This window comes from Trichomycterus rosablanca, chromosome 9, assembly GCF_030014385.1.
Source record: "Trichomycterus rosablanca isolate fTriRos1 chromosome 9, fTriRos1.hap1, whole genome shotgun sequence".
Classification (NCBI taxonomy): Eukaryota; Metazoa; Chordata; class Actinopteri; order Siluriformes; family Trichomycteridae; genus Trichomycterus; species Trichomycterus rosablanca.
The window spans coordinates 2,026,197-2,042,251 of NC_085996.1; the positions used below are offsets into that span (position 1 = coordinate 2,026,197).

Here is a 16,055-nt window from a genome sequence, read left to right on the forward strand (position 1 = left end):
GCGTGGCAGAAGCAGCGCTCGTCACACGCGTTTGCTCCGCGCTCTATCAAGGGGAGGGGGCGTGGCCGCGGTAGGGCTTAGCACCAAGGGGAGGGGGCGTGGCCGCGGCAGGGCTTAGCACGCGCTCCCAGAAGGGGAGGGGGGGCGTGGCAGAAGCAGCGCTTGTCACACGCGTTTGCTCCGCGCTCTATCAAGGGGAGGGGGCGTGGCCGCGGTAGGGCTTAGCGCCAAGGGGAGGGGGCGTGGCCGCGGTAGGGCTTAGCACGCGCTTACGCGCTCCAACAAGGGGAGTGACAGAAACGGTATTGACTCGTTACACAAGGACAATTTTGTTTCTCCAGTTAACTTGGCACGTCTTTGTACTGTGGGAGGAAACCAGTGTTCCCGGAGGAAACCCACATGGACATGGGGAGAACATGCAAACTGCACACAAAAAGGACCTGGGTATCGACAAATCTGTTATGTAACTAACTACAGTGCACGGGTGCGCAGCAGATCGAGTAGATGTGGCCTAGCAACATGAACTCCGAGGGTCTGGATTCGAATCGCCCCTCCGGCTGCTGACTATGAGAAATTTTGCACGTTCTCCCCAAGTCCACATGGTTTTCTACTGTGTACTGTGGTTTGATAGCACCATCCAAAACATGCAGATGGTGGAATGGCTAATCTAAACTGTACAGTACACACACATTCTAAATTGGGGAGGTTGGGCATTTGTCTGTGTACTATTAAGTAGGGAGGGTCGCCTCAGGAAGAGCATCCAGATCCATTGTGGTGACACATAAATACAGTAGTACAAAACAAAAACTCTTATTGTCTATTAAAAAACACTGACGATCCTTTAAAGTTCATGTCACATCAGTGTTTGTCCTGTTACAGGAAGTGATGTGACTGATTCATTTTATATGGCAGCTTTAAATATCACATAAATTTATATGGATTTAATGCACTTGTGCTTTTGATAGACATGAGTGGAGCTTCGCAGGCAGAAATGGGGGACACGAACCCATCAGAGTCTGTAAAGCGAAGGCCAGGCAGGTATCACCAGTCTGCTTTGAGCATGCTGGCCATTCACAAATCCACAATGGAGAAACAGGTGAGATGAATTTACATTAAACCATAATGAAAGACCTGTTCTGTAGACGTGAAGCTGACCAGCAGGACTTTGTTAACCTGTAGGCCAGATTCAGACAGGAGAGGGAGGTGAGGAAGGCTAGTCTGACGCCAGCACACCAGTACATGTTTGAAGTCCTGGCTGTTGGGCTTGGCCTGGAAGTTTCAGCGGTAGAAGATTTTATTCTTGATGCCCCATCAGTAAGTTTTACAGCAGATTTATAGGGCTGGGCGATTTTGCAAAAAAAAAAATCTCGATTATTTTAAAATTATACCCGATTGTCGATTATGATTTAGATTTTTTTTTGTTCTTGTATAATGCAATTAAAATAAGACTCAAATTTCTTTTTTTGCATTGTAATTAAAGGCTGCAGAAGTGCAAAAATAGTAACAGCACCACCTATAATAATCCTTTTAAGGGACTCAAACTTTATAACAATAACGATATCACAATAATTAAAACAAAATAGATCTAAATGATCTATATCCTTATCTATCTATATCTAAGAATAGCTCACAAACAACTTTAATTTTAAATGATGTTCAGCAGAACCTCCTTACATTAGGAAAAAAAACTACAAAAAGTCCTTTACAGGTTTCTTAAAAGGAACTCGTACGAGCCTGTACTGTGCTGTTTCCACCACTGAGTGAGTCTGTATCAGTATCTACACTGGGGGGGGGGGGCATCAAGCGATCACTCAACTCAGCTTTGATTTTGTCCTCTTGTGATTTGGGGGGTGGATACAACATTTTAAACATGTAAGGATGTGTAATGTGTCATTTTAGTCCCATAAAACCTTCAAACTGTGTTAACCACTATTATGTGTCGTAGAATGATTCGATTCCATTGAACGGCCCTTTAAGCCAAAATAAAGGAACCGATTCGCGCATTTGGGAGTCATTACATACATACGGCTCTTTAAAAGGAACCGAGACAAAAGATCCGACTCCCTATCGCAGAATTCACTGCAGCAGTTTCCCAGACGCGATTTATTTACTCAGTAACGGATGTGATTTAAAATGTAGTGAATTACAATTCTTAGTACAAAACTTACTTAAGGCTACGAGGCTGCGCGAGCCTTAAGGTCGTCATCTCAGCTACTTCTTTTTGTTCCACGATCCAGATCAAAGCAAAAAGGAGATCGGGCCTTTTTAATTGCGGCCCCAAGATTGTGGAACAGTTTGCCGCTAGAGATTAGGGCTGCATCATCATTGACCTGTTTTAAAACTAAATTAAAAGCTTATTTTTATGCTATGGCCTATGATAATAGTTGAGATTGATGGGTTATGTCGTTGTGTTTGTGTATGTGTGTATATGTATGTGTGTATATGTATGTGTGTACATGTAAATTTGTACTTTTTGTGAAGCACTTTGGGCAGACATTATTGTCTGCAATAGTGCTATATAAATAAAATGAACTGAACTGAACTTAAGTAAAAGTAAAATGACAGGCTGTAAAATCTACTTTAAAAAGTACAAGTACACAAAAAGACCGACTCAATTACAGTAACGCGAGTAAATGTAACTCGTTACTTTCCAGCCAATCCTGATCGCGCTCATCGGCTCCGTATTTTGATTCAGTTCAGCGGTGTTTGATTCAGTGAATCTTAATGAAACTCTTCTGTTTGTGTCTCGTTTTGCCGATCGTGTTTGCGCTCCTTATTTCTGAATCTAACCGTTAGCGTGTATAATCCTTGTTATCTTCCGTTTACTGTTTTGGTTTTCGCTGGTTTTGGACTCCAACTGGTTTTGTACCCTGTTTTTATATGAAACTTTCCCTGATTTATATTCCGCGAGCGTCTGCTCAGTTTCTGCTTCGTGACATGTTGGTATTTTCATTAAAATATAAAGTATGTAAACAATCGCGATTGAAAACGTTCATGCGAATTAACCGAATTAATCGTGAAAATCGCCCAGCCCTAATTTATACAGTGAAAGCAACAGAGGTGGACAAAATAACGGAAACAAACTACAATTAAATGTATTGCTTAGCCAAACAGTGATGCATAACTCAGTTTCTTTCACTTATTTTGCATTTAAAATGCACCACATAACCAGGCCTTTCTGTCTTTTTTTGATAGTTAGCACCGTTTGATGATTTCTTTGCCAAAGGAGGGTCAGAAGTTATTTCATTTGCGTACCAGGAATCAGAGGTTCCAGGAGTAGGTGAGGACATGAAGAGCTGAACGTCTTTATGTTGCTTTTTATCTGTATTAACAGAACAAATTAAAGAATATCCACAAATCAGCTATATTGTTATAACAACAGCATAGTCGTGTCATGCACAGTAATAAACAGCATGTATGTTCTGCTCCCTACGTCTCTTAAACATTGTGTATTAATTCATTTATTTACATACATTTATGTTTTATTATTGACAGGGTGTTGCTGTTATGTATTGATTCAATATTTGTTAAGGAAGCATATTATTATTATTTAAACAGGATTTGGCCAATTAAGGACATTCACTATAATATTACACAAAGGTAATTTCTGCTACTGAACACTCTCTTTTCTCATCCTGTTCATATTAAATGCTGTAGAATGTGGTCGCACTTTTCCTGGCGTGTCGAAGGGAACCAAAATGATGCGACTGTTCCTGGCCGATATGTCCGACACATGCTTTGAAGGACTTTGTTTGTTTTTTCTGAGAACCAACGCGGATGTTGCACTCAACCCAGCGAACATCCACAAGGTGACAAACTGCACTTAGTTAGCACATTGTTATTATTTCTGCAGTGAGCTGTGCTCATTTCAGAGATGCCTGGTCTGTTTTTATTGTAGGAGATTTATCTATCCATGCTCAGCGCCACAGAGGGGATGCTGAAAGGAATAAGAGATTTGTTATCAAATGTGTACATACCAGCAGTTTGTACAACTGAGAACTGGGGGGCTTTAAACCAGTCTAAACATGGAGAGAAAATCAAGCAGAACTTTAGAGATGACCTGTTTCACTTCACGCACTTTCTGGATGGTAAGAGTATGTTTTAAAAATATGTGTTTTTATATCTTCTGTAATTCTAAAAAGGTTATAAACAGTGGTATGTAGGCTGGTTCTGATAAAGAATTAAAAGGCAAATAGAATCCTGACTGGTGTAATTTATGTTTAGATAATGTAAATTAACTGAGGTTATTTCTAGGTTTCTTTTTTTATTGTTTTTATGCATTTTCCCTTTTTCTCCCAACCTAGTCATATCCAGTTCTCTCGATTATATCGCCCCTCCACTGCTGCAGACCTGACCCTGTTTGAGGAGGGCAGTATCTAACACACGCCCCCTCTGACACGTGTGCAGTAGCCAAACGCTTCATCTGCATGAGTCGGGTTCTTTTTGATGTGCCTCTCTGTGATATGCTGTTCCTGGCAGGAAAAAAGAAGCGGTCAGTGACTGCACATGTGTCAGAGGAAGCGCTTGATAGTCTGTGCTTCAGCGTGGGAGTAGTTACAGTCGAGGAATCGGATACGACTAGATTGTGTTTAGACCCCCCCGTGTTTAAGCTGGTCATGTATGATTCATTCTGCAGAGATGCAGCTGAGCATCGAGGGTACCGTTAAACTAACAAAAGCCTCAGAGATCGACTTCTCCAGACTTGTGACCTTTGAGAATATAAAAGCGGCGGCTGAAGACGCGGACATGGTGCGCAGACTCGAGGAGATTTTAATGGGGTGGCACAAGCAGATCGAACAGGTGCGCGCCTTCACATAACAACAGTACAGTCATGTTACCTGTGTAAATTTGCCCTTACAGCACATGTACGACTTTTTAAAGTGTTTCAGTCACATTAGCTTTCAATTTACCATAAATGACCTGTTAAAATTTAAATCACGTCACATGGTTTCTTATCAACAAGGTGTTTAAGCTTCATTTAATTAAAAACAGCTATCAAAATCACAGCAAACATGACAGAACAGGAACATGAAGATGTATACTATAGCTAGAGGTACAATAGCCCCGTCCAGGGTGTTTCTGTGTGCCTTGCGCCCATTGAGAGCTGGGATAGGCTCCAGCACCCCTTGCAAATAAGCAGCTTAGAAACTAGAGATATTCCCTACAGCTTTGGGTAATATTAATGTACCATACTAATGTACCATACATGTTATTTATTAAGTTATTTTAGCACGTCTGACACACTGCCTTGCCACAAATCTATGGTCTTTGTACTGCCACTACATCCTGTCGTGCAGATTTAAAGGTGACCGTGTGAGACCTTTTGGGTTGTAGGTGCTGACAGAAAGGAATCAGATTCGTAGAGAAGATGATGCGTTGGGGCCTTTGACAGAACTCGAACACTGGAAAAGGATGTCTGCAAAGTTCAGCTCCATCATAGAACACATCAAAGGCTCAGAATGTAAAACTGTGGTGAACGTCCTTCATATAAACCGATCAAAGACCATAAAGGTACAAGACATCATAAAAAATATCTGTTTTTTAATGGTGATGTATAATGACGTACAGAGATAGGCATGATATCGTACACCACAGTTTATTGTGGCTCTAATAAAATGGTTTTGTTCTTCAGCTATGGCGGGAGCTAGATAACAGAATAACTGACTGTGCGAACGAGGCTAAGGACAACGTAAAATATCTCTCCAGCCTGGAGAAAATATGTCGGCCTCTTTATAACTCTGATCCAGTAAGTGTACTTTACTCCAACGTGCTCAGAATTAGTGGCTCACTAGGGTAAGTGAATAAAAGAAAATAAGAATTTAATCTTTGTGCTCCTAAGTATATGACCTATATGCACACCCATGAGCCAAAACATTAGGACTACCCGCCATATGTGCTGCCTAAACAGCTCTGACCTGCTCAGACATCTGAAAGAGTCCTGTGGTATCTTATAGCAGGACATTATCAGCTACTCCTTTAACTTCTGTATGTTCTGAGGTGGATCGTTCTCTTGGAGTTTGAGGGTGCCCCAGTTTGACTGCACCCCATGCACATAACCTGGTTAATACAGACATGGTTTAATGAGTTTGCTGAGGGGACTGAAGTGGCTCGCATAAAGCCCTGACCTTAGCACTACTGAACATGCTAGGAAGAAATCAGGAGCACAAATTCCTATAGATATTTTAAGATGTTGTGGAAAGCCTTCCCAGAATTGAGTAGGCTGTGACAGCCTCAGTTTGGGTGGGAACACTATACTTGCACCCATGGTTTTGGTATGGGATGTACTTGTTTTTCACCTCACTCATCATCTTCTCAGTACCATGTACAGGCCAACACTACTCTTGCCTCTATATATTGTTTTTTTAGATTAGAAATGTCTTTTGTATTTATTGTAGGCCTTTTTGTTCTGTGTTGCACCCTGGTCCTGGAGGAACGTTGTTTCTTTTCAATATGTACTTCTCCCTCTAGCGCATGCTGTGTGTCCACATACTTTTGGCTAAATCGCTCTTCCCTAATACTATCACCGTTTATTAGGTTTGTATCACTTCTGTGTTTATATTATTTTTAGGTCACCATGACTAAAAGTATCCGGACTCTCATCACCACCATTTGCATGATACATGATGTGTCAAGATATTACAACACGTCTGAACGAATGTCTACACTTTTTATTAAAGTACGTGCATACTTGTATATTTGATTGGATTGTTTTAGTTACCTGGTGGTTTCATTTGATCATACAGAGAATCCGAAATACTGTGTATACATCATTACAGGTTACTAATCAGATGGTGACCGCCTGCAGAGCTTACCTTACTAATAATGGCACCTCAAGCATTTGGGATCAGGACACACACGATCTCATTAAGAAGATGCAGGTAGGGTGTGGTTTGTTTATTCGGCTCTCCTCGTTTTATATCCAGTTAAACGAATCGTCTGTTATCTTTTTGCAACAGGAGTGTATCTGCCTGTTTGAGGAGTATCGGTCATGCTTCCAAAGTACGAAGAAGCAGAGGCTCGAGACGCAGCCCGGGAAATCATTCGAGGTGTCGGAGATGTACATCTTCCGCAAGTTTGACGATTTCTGCAAGAGGCTCGAGAAGGTGACCAGCCATTTTCACATGACCACGACACCGAGCAGAGCCGTCCTGGTCCATCCCTGAATCCCTGAAGTGTTTTGTGTTTTTAGATAACTCAGATGATCACAGTGATAAAATCGTTCTCGGCCCTCGGCCAGTCAAGAATCGAAGGGCTCGAGGCTCTAGCTGCAAAGTTTCAGAACATCTACATCAACATAAAAAAGAAGGAGTACGACATACTGGCTCAAAGAAGAGAGGTGTTTGAGGTGGACTTTACCGAGTTCATGTCTCACATCAGTAACCTGGAGGTGAGTGGAGTGTTTGACTTAAGAAACATTAAACAGACTAAACTCATTAGTACTTTTTTCCAGTGCCGTTGTTAGTAGTTAAAGTTGGAATGTCTACACTAAGACATCATTTGCTTTTTATAGCAGCGGTCCCAAACCTTTTTTGCACCATATACCGGTTTCATATAAGATATAATTTCACGGGCCAGCGGGCATAATAAAAACACAAAGTGCATAACAATACTACTCACCAATAATGGACACCCCCACCTAGGGGTGATAGGAGGCAATAACACCTGAAGTTTGTTCCTTATGTTCGGTCTAATCCGTAACTTTCACCACTGCAGAAAATCCCGCTTCACAAAGATAGGATGTTAGAAATGGACCCAGTGTTTTACATTTTACATTTTCAGCATTTAGCAGACGCTTTTATCCAAAGCGACTTACACAATGAGCAATTGAGTGTTAAGGGCCTTGCTCAAGGACCCAACAGTGGCAACTTGGTGGTGGCGGGGCTTGAACCGGCAACCTTCTGTTTACTAGTCCAGTACCTTAACCACTGAGCTATCACTGGCCCCAGTGTTGTCATTGCCTTTGTAGCGATCTCTAATTATTTATTCTTTCTGTGCGGCCCGGTAATAAATGACCCGGCCTGTGGCCCAGTGGTTGGGCACCACTGTTCTACAGCATTACAGGTTGGATTTGGCCCGTTCCATTTCACAATTGTGGTATTTCTGATGTACTCACAGTTTAAAAAACTGTTAAATTTCCAAAATAATTTATGTCCGGAGATTCGGGCATTATCATTTTATTTTAGAATCACGTCTCGAGTTATTTTCGTAATATTACGATTATTTCTGTAGTAAGTTCTGGTATGTTCCCAGATTTTGTGCTCTTGTAGCGTTTACAGAAAAGCAGCCTTATATCCTAATGCTTTCAGCTTCATACTTCTTTGTAGGTGTGCTGTTTTATGGATATGTGCCATCCTTCTCCCTCCAAACTGAATGTGCCAACCAAAGAGTTCTATTTGTTGTGTCTGACCAGAGTAGATTATCCTTTCATACGTCATTTATCATTATGATTAATGTAATATAAACGTCTAGCATAATTACAGGATAATTAATTCAGCTGCAGTTTGCACTCTTTTACATGTATACAATTACTTTTACATATATACAATTAAACATATCATTTTTTTTTTCTTCAGCACCAACTTCAAGATTTAATGAGAAAATGTTTCTCCAAGATTTTTTCATCTCAACAAGCCTTAAACCTCCTACAAAGGTGCTCTTTAACATACAGCTATTCAAATCCACATCTTACAGTACAGACAGTGTATCGTATTGGGTTTATAATAGTTAAATCGGGGCTTCAAATGCTTTTGAATTTGCCTTCAACTGGTTAATTGTTTGAAAGTCTGATGAAAAAAATAGAGGAAGGACTGGATCAGAGATCTATACAATCAGGCATTGGCTGATATGATGTAAAAAGTCTTAACCGGTCTTTGTAAGTTTGTTTTATTCACACTGAGTATCAATAAAAAGGACTGACCATTATAGCAGTGGGTGACAGAAACACTCCAGACAGGATGACCAGTTCTCAATTCAGACACCCACATCAGAGAGACTGATTTAGCTGGAAATGTGTGTGAATAATTTGCCAGAAACCGGTCGCTGTAATAAGGCAGTATGACGTATAAAAAGTCACTAAAAACCCAGATTACATTATGGCAGGATAATTAAGTTACACTGGCAGTCTGGTACATTTGTTACTACAAAGTCCGGTTTAGCTCCTGCACGTCTTGCTGATCTCTTTAAGTATTATAGCTGATTTCTATCACTTTGTTCAGAACTATGTTATTGTTATTGTAATTATTATTCATGCAGAACTATTTAATGGTACAGTTTAAGGTGGCAAACAGACTGACCCTAACCCTAACCCTAACCCCCCCCGTGTTATCTTATATCAGCTAATGTTTGACAAAGCAGATCACGTTCAGTCGTTAATGAATGTGTTTGGTTTCTAGGTTTCAGAAACTGAACATGTCGTGTCTGCAGGCAGAAATCTCCACAACCCTCCACCTGATTCTGCAGCACTACGTCACAGAGCTCGAAGCTGTAAACCAGGTCTCTGCTGGTCTAAAGATCTGAGGATCATTGTCACACTAAAAGAACAACAGAATTAACATTAACTCCTGTGTTTATATGTGTAGCACTATCAGACCTACAGAGAAGATCCTCCCATAGGCAGAAACATGCCTCCAGTGGCGGGCAGGATTGTCTGGGTCAGGCAGCTGTTCAGCAAAATACAGGAACCCATCAGTTACATTGAGGTGCACACAGACTTTATGAACGCTCCTTGTTTTTAAAGGAACATTTCATATTGTGCTACACTGCTTTCATAAGCCTCCCTGACTCACTGTTTCATTTATTTATACAATCACTATGATTTGTTGCTAGTGAAAGGTCCTGCAAAATAATCTAATGCTAATAATTCAGTATAATTAAAACAAAATAGCTCAATCATTTAATAAGAATTGTTAGTAGAAGTCCCAGTAAATGTGTATTTGGAACAGTTCAGTTTTATGTAATAATTAAAAAACATTTTCACCATATACACCAAGTACTTACACATGCTGTATAAACAATATGCAGAAAAACTCAGAGGTCCTGTCCACATCTGAGGGGCAGGATGTTGTGCAGCTGTACAACAGGTCTGCAGCGGTGTTTGTGGAGTTTGAGATTCTTTACTATACAGCCTGGATGAACAGGTTCCCACAGTTGGAATATGGCAAGTATCTTAAGCGTTTCTGTTACATTTGAACCCTAAAGGAATGATGGAAAACACTCATGATTTTACCTCTTTTACAGCCCTGTATGAAACCCTGCTTGTTCGCGACCCAGAATCAAAGAAACTGCTGGTGAACAGTTCTACAATAAACGAGACATTACGAGAGATTAAATGCTTGATTAAACTGGGATTGAAGGTTCCCGAGAAGGCTCTGTATATGTTTAGGACAGAGAAACACCTAAAGACAACACAATTCAGATTAGAGGTGGGAAAAAATGAGCTTTCAGTTCATTCACTTTACAACAAACCTGCTAATCACAGTGAACTGTGTGTGTGTGTGTGTGTGTTTGGTTTGTGATGTGTAGACGTTTATCAGCAGTTATGAGGATACGCTTGAGGAAATTCCTGCTATGTTTTACAGTCTGATGATATCAAAAATAAAAAAGGTATGATATTCTTCTCACTGGCTTTTATATCTGATAAATTATTAAATAGAATATATCAACATGTAAATATGAATTAATGCCAGATCAGTGTTTTTCGAACCCTGGGTGGGTCGTGAATCAGACAAAGTGGGTCGCAGAGAAATGGAGGCTTTATATTACATCTTGTAAATCACAGTGAGACCAGATACAGTAAATAGCATTCTTTGTGTTGCCTGGGTTGTGTAAAAAATCATGGACAAAATGAATTTGGGTTGCTTAAAACCCTGGTCTAGATTAAGTGTCTTATCACAGTGTGCATCAGCTGGGTCTCCCTTAAATTTCTTCCATGGCTTGTTTCACACTGTAGGTCTGATTGCTTCAGAGTAAAGCAGAATACACAACAGCAGTAAGGGCCTGGGCTTGATTCCCCTAGGTCTAGGGTCCTTTCTGTGTGGGGTTTGCATGTTCTCCCTGTGTCCAAGTCCAAGGACATGCAGTCAGGTTAACTGGAGCTACTAATAATTGCCCTAATTGTGTGTGTGTGTCTGTCTGGGGTGTTTTCAGCATTTTGCCTGGTGAATCAGACCCACTGCAGCCCTGACCAGGATAAGGCAGTGGTAAAACAGAGAATGAATGATTATATTATCTAATGCAGTTGCTCTGTGTACCAGGTGGACTCTGTGCTTCGTCAAGGCTTGGTGTTTCTCAGCTGGTCGTCTCTCATCCTGGACACATTTTTAAATGATCTTGATGCTGCCATGGCTGAGCTGCAGCATGTTCTAAAGAAGGTACATTCTGAGTGTGTATGTGAGAACAATAGTGACATGATTAACAGTATCTTCTAACTGCATGTAACATGTTCAGGTGACAGATCTTTGCGAGATTCGCATTGAAGGTGTTTTACACAACATCTCCGAGACTGTCCTCATCACCCTGCCAGAGGACAGAGCCTCATCTCTACAGGACCTGATTACCACCAACGAGGTAACGTCATGTTACCCCCAGCATTCGGGATGCTTAAGAATACTTTATGATGAAGTAACATTTAAATCTGATACAGGCTCAGACTAAGCTGTGGGCTCAGACTCTCAACCAAAAGAGCAGCCACGTAGAGGAGGCAGTGAAGGAACTGACTTTAATCTTCAGTGCTATTTATGAGCCAAAAGAAAGCAAAGACCCGGCTGAGAAACCTAAAGGTATTTTGATTAGATTGATCTGAACAGGCCTTGCAAACGTTTCTATATAAACAGAAGTAACGAAAATGATGCTGTTTTGTATTTGTAGGACACAAACGTGTTGCATTCTCAGAAGATCTGGGCTCATCAAACGATAAAGACAGGTTCAAGGCAGAAGCCCGTGAAGCTGATAAAGACGAAGACTTTAAAAACGTAAATGCTGGGTCCACTATTTGTCAGCTAAAATAAATACTTCACCTATAGTTAAGATTAATCTATAACTAAAATACTGCCTGTAAAACAAACTGATATATATATGTATATATGTATATAATATATATAGACCTTCTAGTTAGAGCTTCCCATGTTCTACATAAATCAAGGACGGTGTTAAATAAGTACAGGATGTCAATTTATCACATGGCTTCAGCTACCCATCTCCCTTTAAGACATATCCAATCATGCCACTGTAGATGCTTGCCTGCCTGGTAGCACCTCTGAGTTTCGAACCCCTGATCTCAGCAATAGTAGGCCAAAGTAAATGACCACTGCTCCACCTAATATTTGTTATACCAATGCACCAAGTGAAATGTTAACCACTAATACCCTGAAGCCACCGTATTACTGTCTCACACACAAAACCTTTAGCTGTAAATGGTAAGCAACACAGTGATGTGCATCGTGTACTCATACTTCCCCGTGGAGCATCAGACACAACAGTAACACTTCTGCATCGCTTTCACTAGCAATCTGGTTTCTGCTTAGCAAACAGCATTCTCTTCTTATTATTATTTTTATTTTTATTATCACAAGTAGTTCACAGTTCCAACAAGGAGCTGGCAAATCTGATCCAACAGAGGTGCTAGCAAATCTGTAAGTGTGAAACTGTAATAAAAAGAAACATCTCCACCTGGAACAAATGAAAGTTCAACCAGGCGCAGGTGACTGTCTGTTACGCGGAAACAATGGCAACCATCTGCACCTCCATGCCTTCTCTCCCGACCAGATTTGGAAAGGCAGAAAGACATTATTCTGTAATCGAGCCACACCGTCAATCTCCACCTAGTTCTGTTTGGCCTGCAAGGGCACCAGTTATGATGTAAAACATACCATGTATAAAACAAACAATAACAATTTTATGTTCATGTGATAAAGAGACCTAAAAACAATGTAATTACATTTAAATCATTTTTAGATTTAAATCATTAATGGCCCTGCTGTTTATTTTCCTGGTTATTTGTAGGAGTGCAGAGAACTGTATGCTCACTTCAGCGCAAAACTTCTGGACGCTTTGGTGAAGGCCACATGTTTGTCTCTGGACACGTTAAAAAGAAGATTGTTTATTTCCAGGTGAGAATGAACATGTTTCACCATGTAAATAAATCATTAAAAAATACACAAAACATTTAAAGCAGTAATTTTTTCTTTCTAGCTCATCTGGCGGCCATCCCAGTGTCTCAGATGAGGTGATAACTTTAATAAAATCTGAGATCCACCTGACCATACCCAATGTGGTAAGTGTTTATATTACTAATGCTTTACTCTGTGCTGTTACTGAATCTTGGAACCATAAGCACATTGAGAGTTCTGTGTTCTGATGAAGGTGATGATACCGAGTCTTGATAAGATCCAGCAAGCAATCATTCACCTGGTGCATCTGGTGCTGGAGGTGAGCCGCGGCGTGGCATGCTGGAAACAGGATTGCCGCTCAGACGACGTTGGAAAGTCTGGATGTAAGAGGCGGCATTAACAATCATTAAGAATCTTCCACGGTTTCCCTTCAGCTTGATGCATTTGGAGTTGTTTTGTTTCCTGCAAAAAACAGAAAGACATATTCTGTACTGTAAAGTCCGGAAGCGTATTGCTGCCACACAGATGAAAAGAAATGTCAGTATGTTGTTATAAAGAGAATCAAATTTTACTTCATGCTTTTTTTACTTCATGAGTTTTGGTGTCACTGAGCAGCACAGATGATATTTTTATCACTATTTAAACACTGCGAAGGATTCTTAAATCTTAGTCTTTATATAGACGTAAAAACCGCTCACATATCTTAGACATGCACTATTCCTAATGGAGAATCTTGATCGGCACAGCAAGCTACAAGGTTACAAGCTACAGCATCTTAAATGTCTTCAAGCTGGGTTCGGCTACGCAGCATTTAAGGAAATGAACTTTTCTCGTTATTACGACATACTGACGGCTTTTTTTTCATCTGTGTGGCAGCATGGGCACCAGGTGTAAACCAAAGTATAATGTACACGCCTTTGTTAATATGTTTTTAATTGGTTCTAATCGATTATAAAGGCTAACACAGCTTTTTAAAGCACTAAGGCTGTGAATGTTAAATAAAGATCGTGAAATAATTCCAATAAAACATTATTAACTTTTTCTCCTCGTTTTAACATTTGAAAGCATCCGACATTTTGAGTTTAAAAACGTTTAAATGGAAATTTCTTCTCTAGCTGGGCGGCTGAGGAACTTCTTCCAGAGTGTTTCTGAAAACAAGGATGTGTGCAAGCCTGTAGGACTTCTAATGTCAGGGGTGAACCTCCTGGGTAAACAGCCCGGAGATGTGCTCAGTCAGTTCAGAGCCTTCAAAGTAATCTGGGATCAGGACCGAGACGACCAAGTCAAGGTAGCTCAACACTCAACTCAACTTATTAATGTAAAACGGACAAAACTACTGGACTTGGATAAACAATTACAACATGTTAAATTTGTCACAGACATTGATTAGATCAAACCCAGGTCATCAGTCCATGTCACTGTGCAGCTCTCACTTTCTCAGCGGCACCGATGTGCCACCTGAATAGATCATGTTATGTTTACATTTTGTTAGGTGTAATACAGCGGTAATACAACAGTAATACTCAGGCGGCAGGTGTTTCCAAATATTGTGCCGGCCTCATGATTGAGGAGCCGACAAATCTGTGAATAAGAAACCATGATGAATGGAAACACTTCCTACTGGAGTGACGGGTGACTGCTGTTGATCTGCGCCTTCATGCCCCCTCTGTTAGCCATATTATAGCTCCCAGTAGATGGACTTGTTACAGATAGAATGTGATATTCTGCTGGAGTTTTTTACATTGTTAAGGAGGATTGAAAATAGTTTGTAAATGGTGATTATAAGTGGAATAAACACCCAAATTTTGAAGAATCACATTTTAAAGACATCACTATAACAGTGTACATTTGTTTAATATGAAATCATAAACGCATGTTTGTGTTTTCTGTCAGGAATTCATCAGTAGCAACCCCGACCTATACCTGATAAAGGAGCAAATTTTACACTATGAAACGGTTGAACAGGAGATCGCGGACATCACGCCCATCGTCGTTTTAGGTGGAATGGAATTGTCAACAGGTAAAATAATACCAAATATTCACATTAGCTATTACAGTTGAGGTTTTTATGTGTTATGTGTGAAAAATGGCACATTAATGTCATCAAAGCTGCAGTGCATCACTGGTTTTGTTTAATATAATTATATTGCACTGTTAAATATTGAAAAAATAGGTGGATTGAAGTTAGGGTTGGGATGTGCCAGGTACGCCTATTCCACGTCTTCTGTGCATACGGCTGGTTCAGCTCAGACTCTGAAGTCATAACCTTAAATCCTACAGAATTTTACAGTGTTGCTTCATTTATTCACATGCTTGTTGTTTGTGTTGGTGATGTCTGTAGCTCCACTGAAGATGTCCCTGAGTGTGGAAGCGAAAGCCTGGAAACTGATGCTGTGCAAGTACGTACAAAAGGAATACAAGAAGAAGCTGATGGACATGATCGCTTTCATTAGTGAGCAGCAAAAAAAACTCTCACGCCCTATAGCTGACCTGGACGACGTGAGATTCGCTATGGAAGCCCTGTCCAATATCCGGGACTCAGAAATTATAATGGACATGACCATGGGGCCCATCGAGGTCCGACATAATGATAAGCCATATTTCTAATCCTTATCTTACTAATCTATGGTTTATTTTAGACATGAAATTGATTAGTGATGTTTTTAGGAAGCCTATTCTATACTAAACAAGTTTGAAGTGGAAGTGACGAAGGAGGAGGCCGAGGGTGTGGATACACTAAGATACTCTTTTGCTAAACTGCAGTCCAAAGAGGTACGTTCCTCATTCTCAACTCAGATTCCACAGTGTCTGTCTTTATGAAAGATCCATCACAGATGATTCATGGCTGATTCTTCCTTCATTTAAACATTTATTCAATCATTTATCCATTCTGGTCAGGGTCACCGTGGCTCTGGAAAGCAGTGAAAACACTGCTGGTGATGCCCTAGG

The 16,055-nt window shown here is 40.5% G+C and overlaps 1 protein-coding gene across 1 annotated transcript in view; it reads left to right on the top strand.

Moving 5' to 3' along the window:
* Nucleotides 1–16,055, top strand: part of LOC134320326 (dynein axonemal heavy chain 8-like) — a 58,157-nt gene that overhangs the window by 735 nt on the left and 41,367 nt on the right. The window contains exons 2-31 of the mRNA XM_063001677.1: nt 966–1,096; nt 1,180–1,314; nt 3,196–3,280; nt 3,658–3,809; nt 3,899–4,088; nt 4,637–4,800; nt 5,335–5,511; nt 5,633–5,746; nt 6,569–6,676; nt 6,777–6,878; nt 6,957–7,103; nt 7,190–7,387; nt 8,574–8,650; nt 9,393–9,492; nt 9,579–9,698; nt 10,021–10,156; nt 10,237–10,421; nt 10,522–10,602; nt 11,253–11,369; nt 11,446–11,565; nt 11,642–11,777; nt 11,866–11,969; nt 13,000–13,106; nt 13,189–13,270; nt 13,360–13,499; nt 13,983–13,996; nt 14,222–14,394; nt 15,000–15,126; nt 15,448–15,683; nt 15,774–15,878. Of these exons, the coding sequence (XP_062857747.1) occupies nt 968–1,096; nt 1,180–1,314; nt 3,196–3,280; nt 3,658–3,809; nt 3,899–4,088; nt 4,637–4,800; nt 5,335–5,511; nt 5,633–5,746; nt 6,569–6,676; nt 6,777–6,878; nt 6,957–7,103; nt 7,190–7,387; nt 8,574–8,650; nt 9,393–9,492; nt 9,579–9,698; nt 10,021–10,156; nt 10,237–10,421; nt 10,522–10,602; nt 11,253–11,369; nt 11,446–11,565; nt 11,642–11,777; nt 11,866–11,969; nt 13,000–13,106; nt 13,189–13,270; nt 13,360–13,499; nt 13,983–13,996; nt 14,222–14,394; nt 15,000–15,126; nt 15,448–15,683; nt 15,774–15,878 (3,861 nt within the window). The 5' untranslated portion in view covers nt 966–967. The remainder of the gene's footprint in view (nt 1–965; nt 1,097–1,179; nt 1,315–3,195; nt 3,281–3,657; nt 3,810–3,898; nt 4,089–4,636; nt 4,801–5,334; nt 5,512–5,632; nt 5,747–6,568; nt 6,677–6,776; nt 6,879–6,956; nt 7,104–7,189; nt 7,388–8,573; nt 8,651–9,392; nt 9,493–9,578; nt 9,699–10,020; nt 10,157–10,236; nt 10,422–10,521; nt 10,603–11,252; nt 11,370–11,445; nt 11,566–11,641; nt 11,778–11,865; nt 11,970–12,999; nt 13,107–13,188; nt 13,271–13,359; nt 13,500–13,982; nt 13,997–14,221; nt 14,395–14,999; nt 15,127–15,447; nt 15,684–15,773; nt 15,879–16,055) is intronic.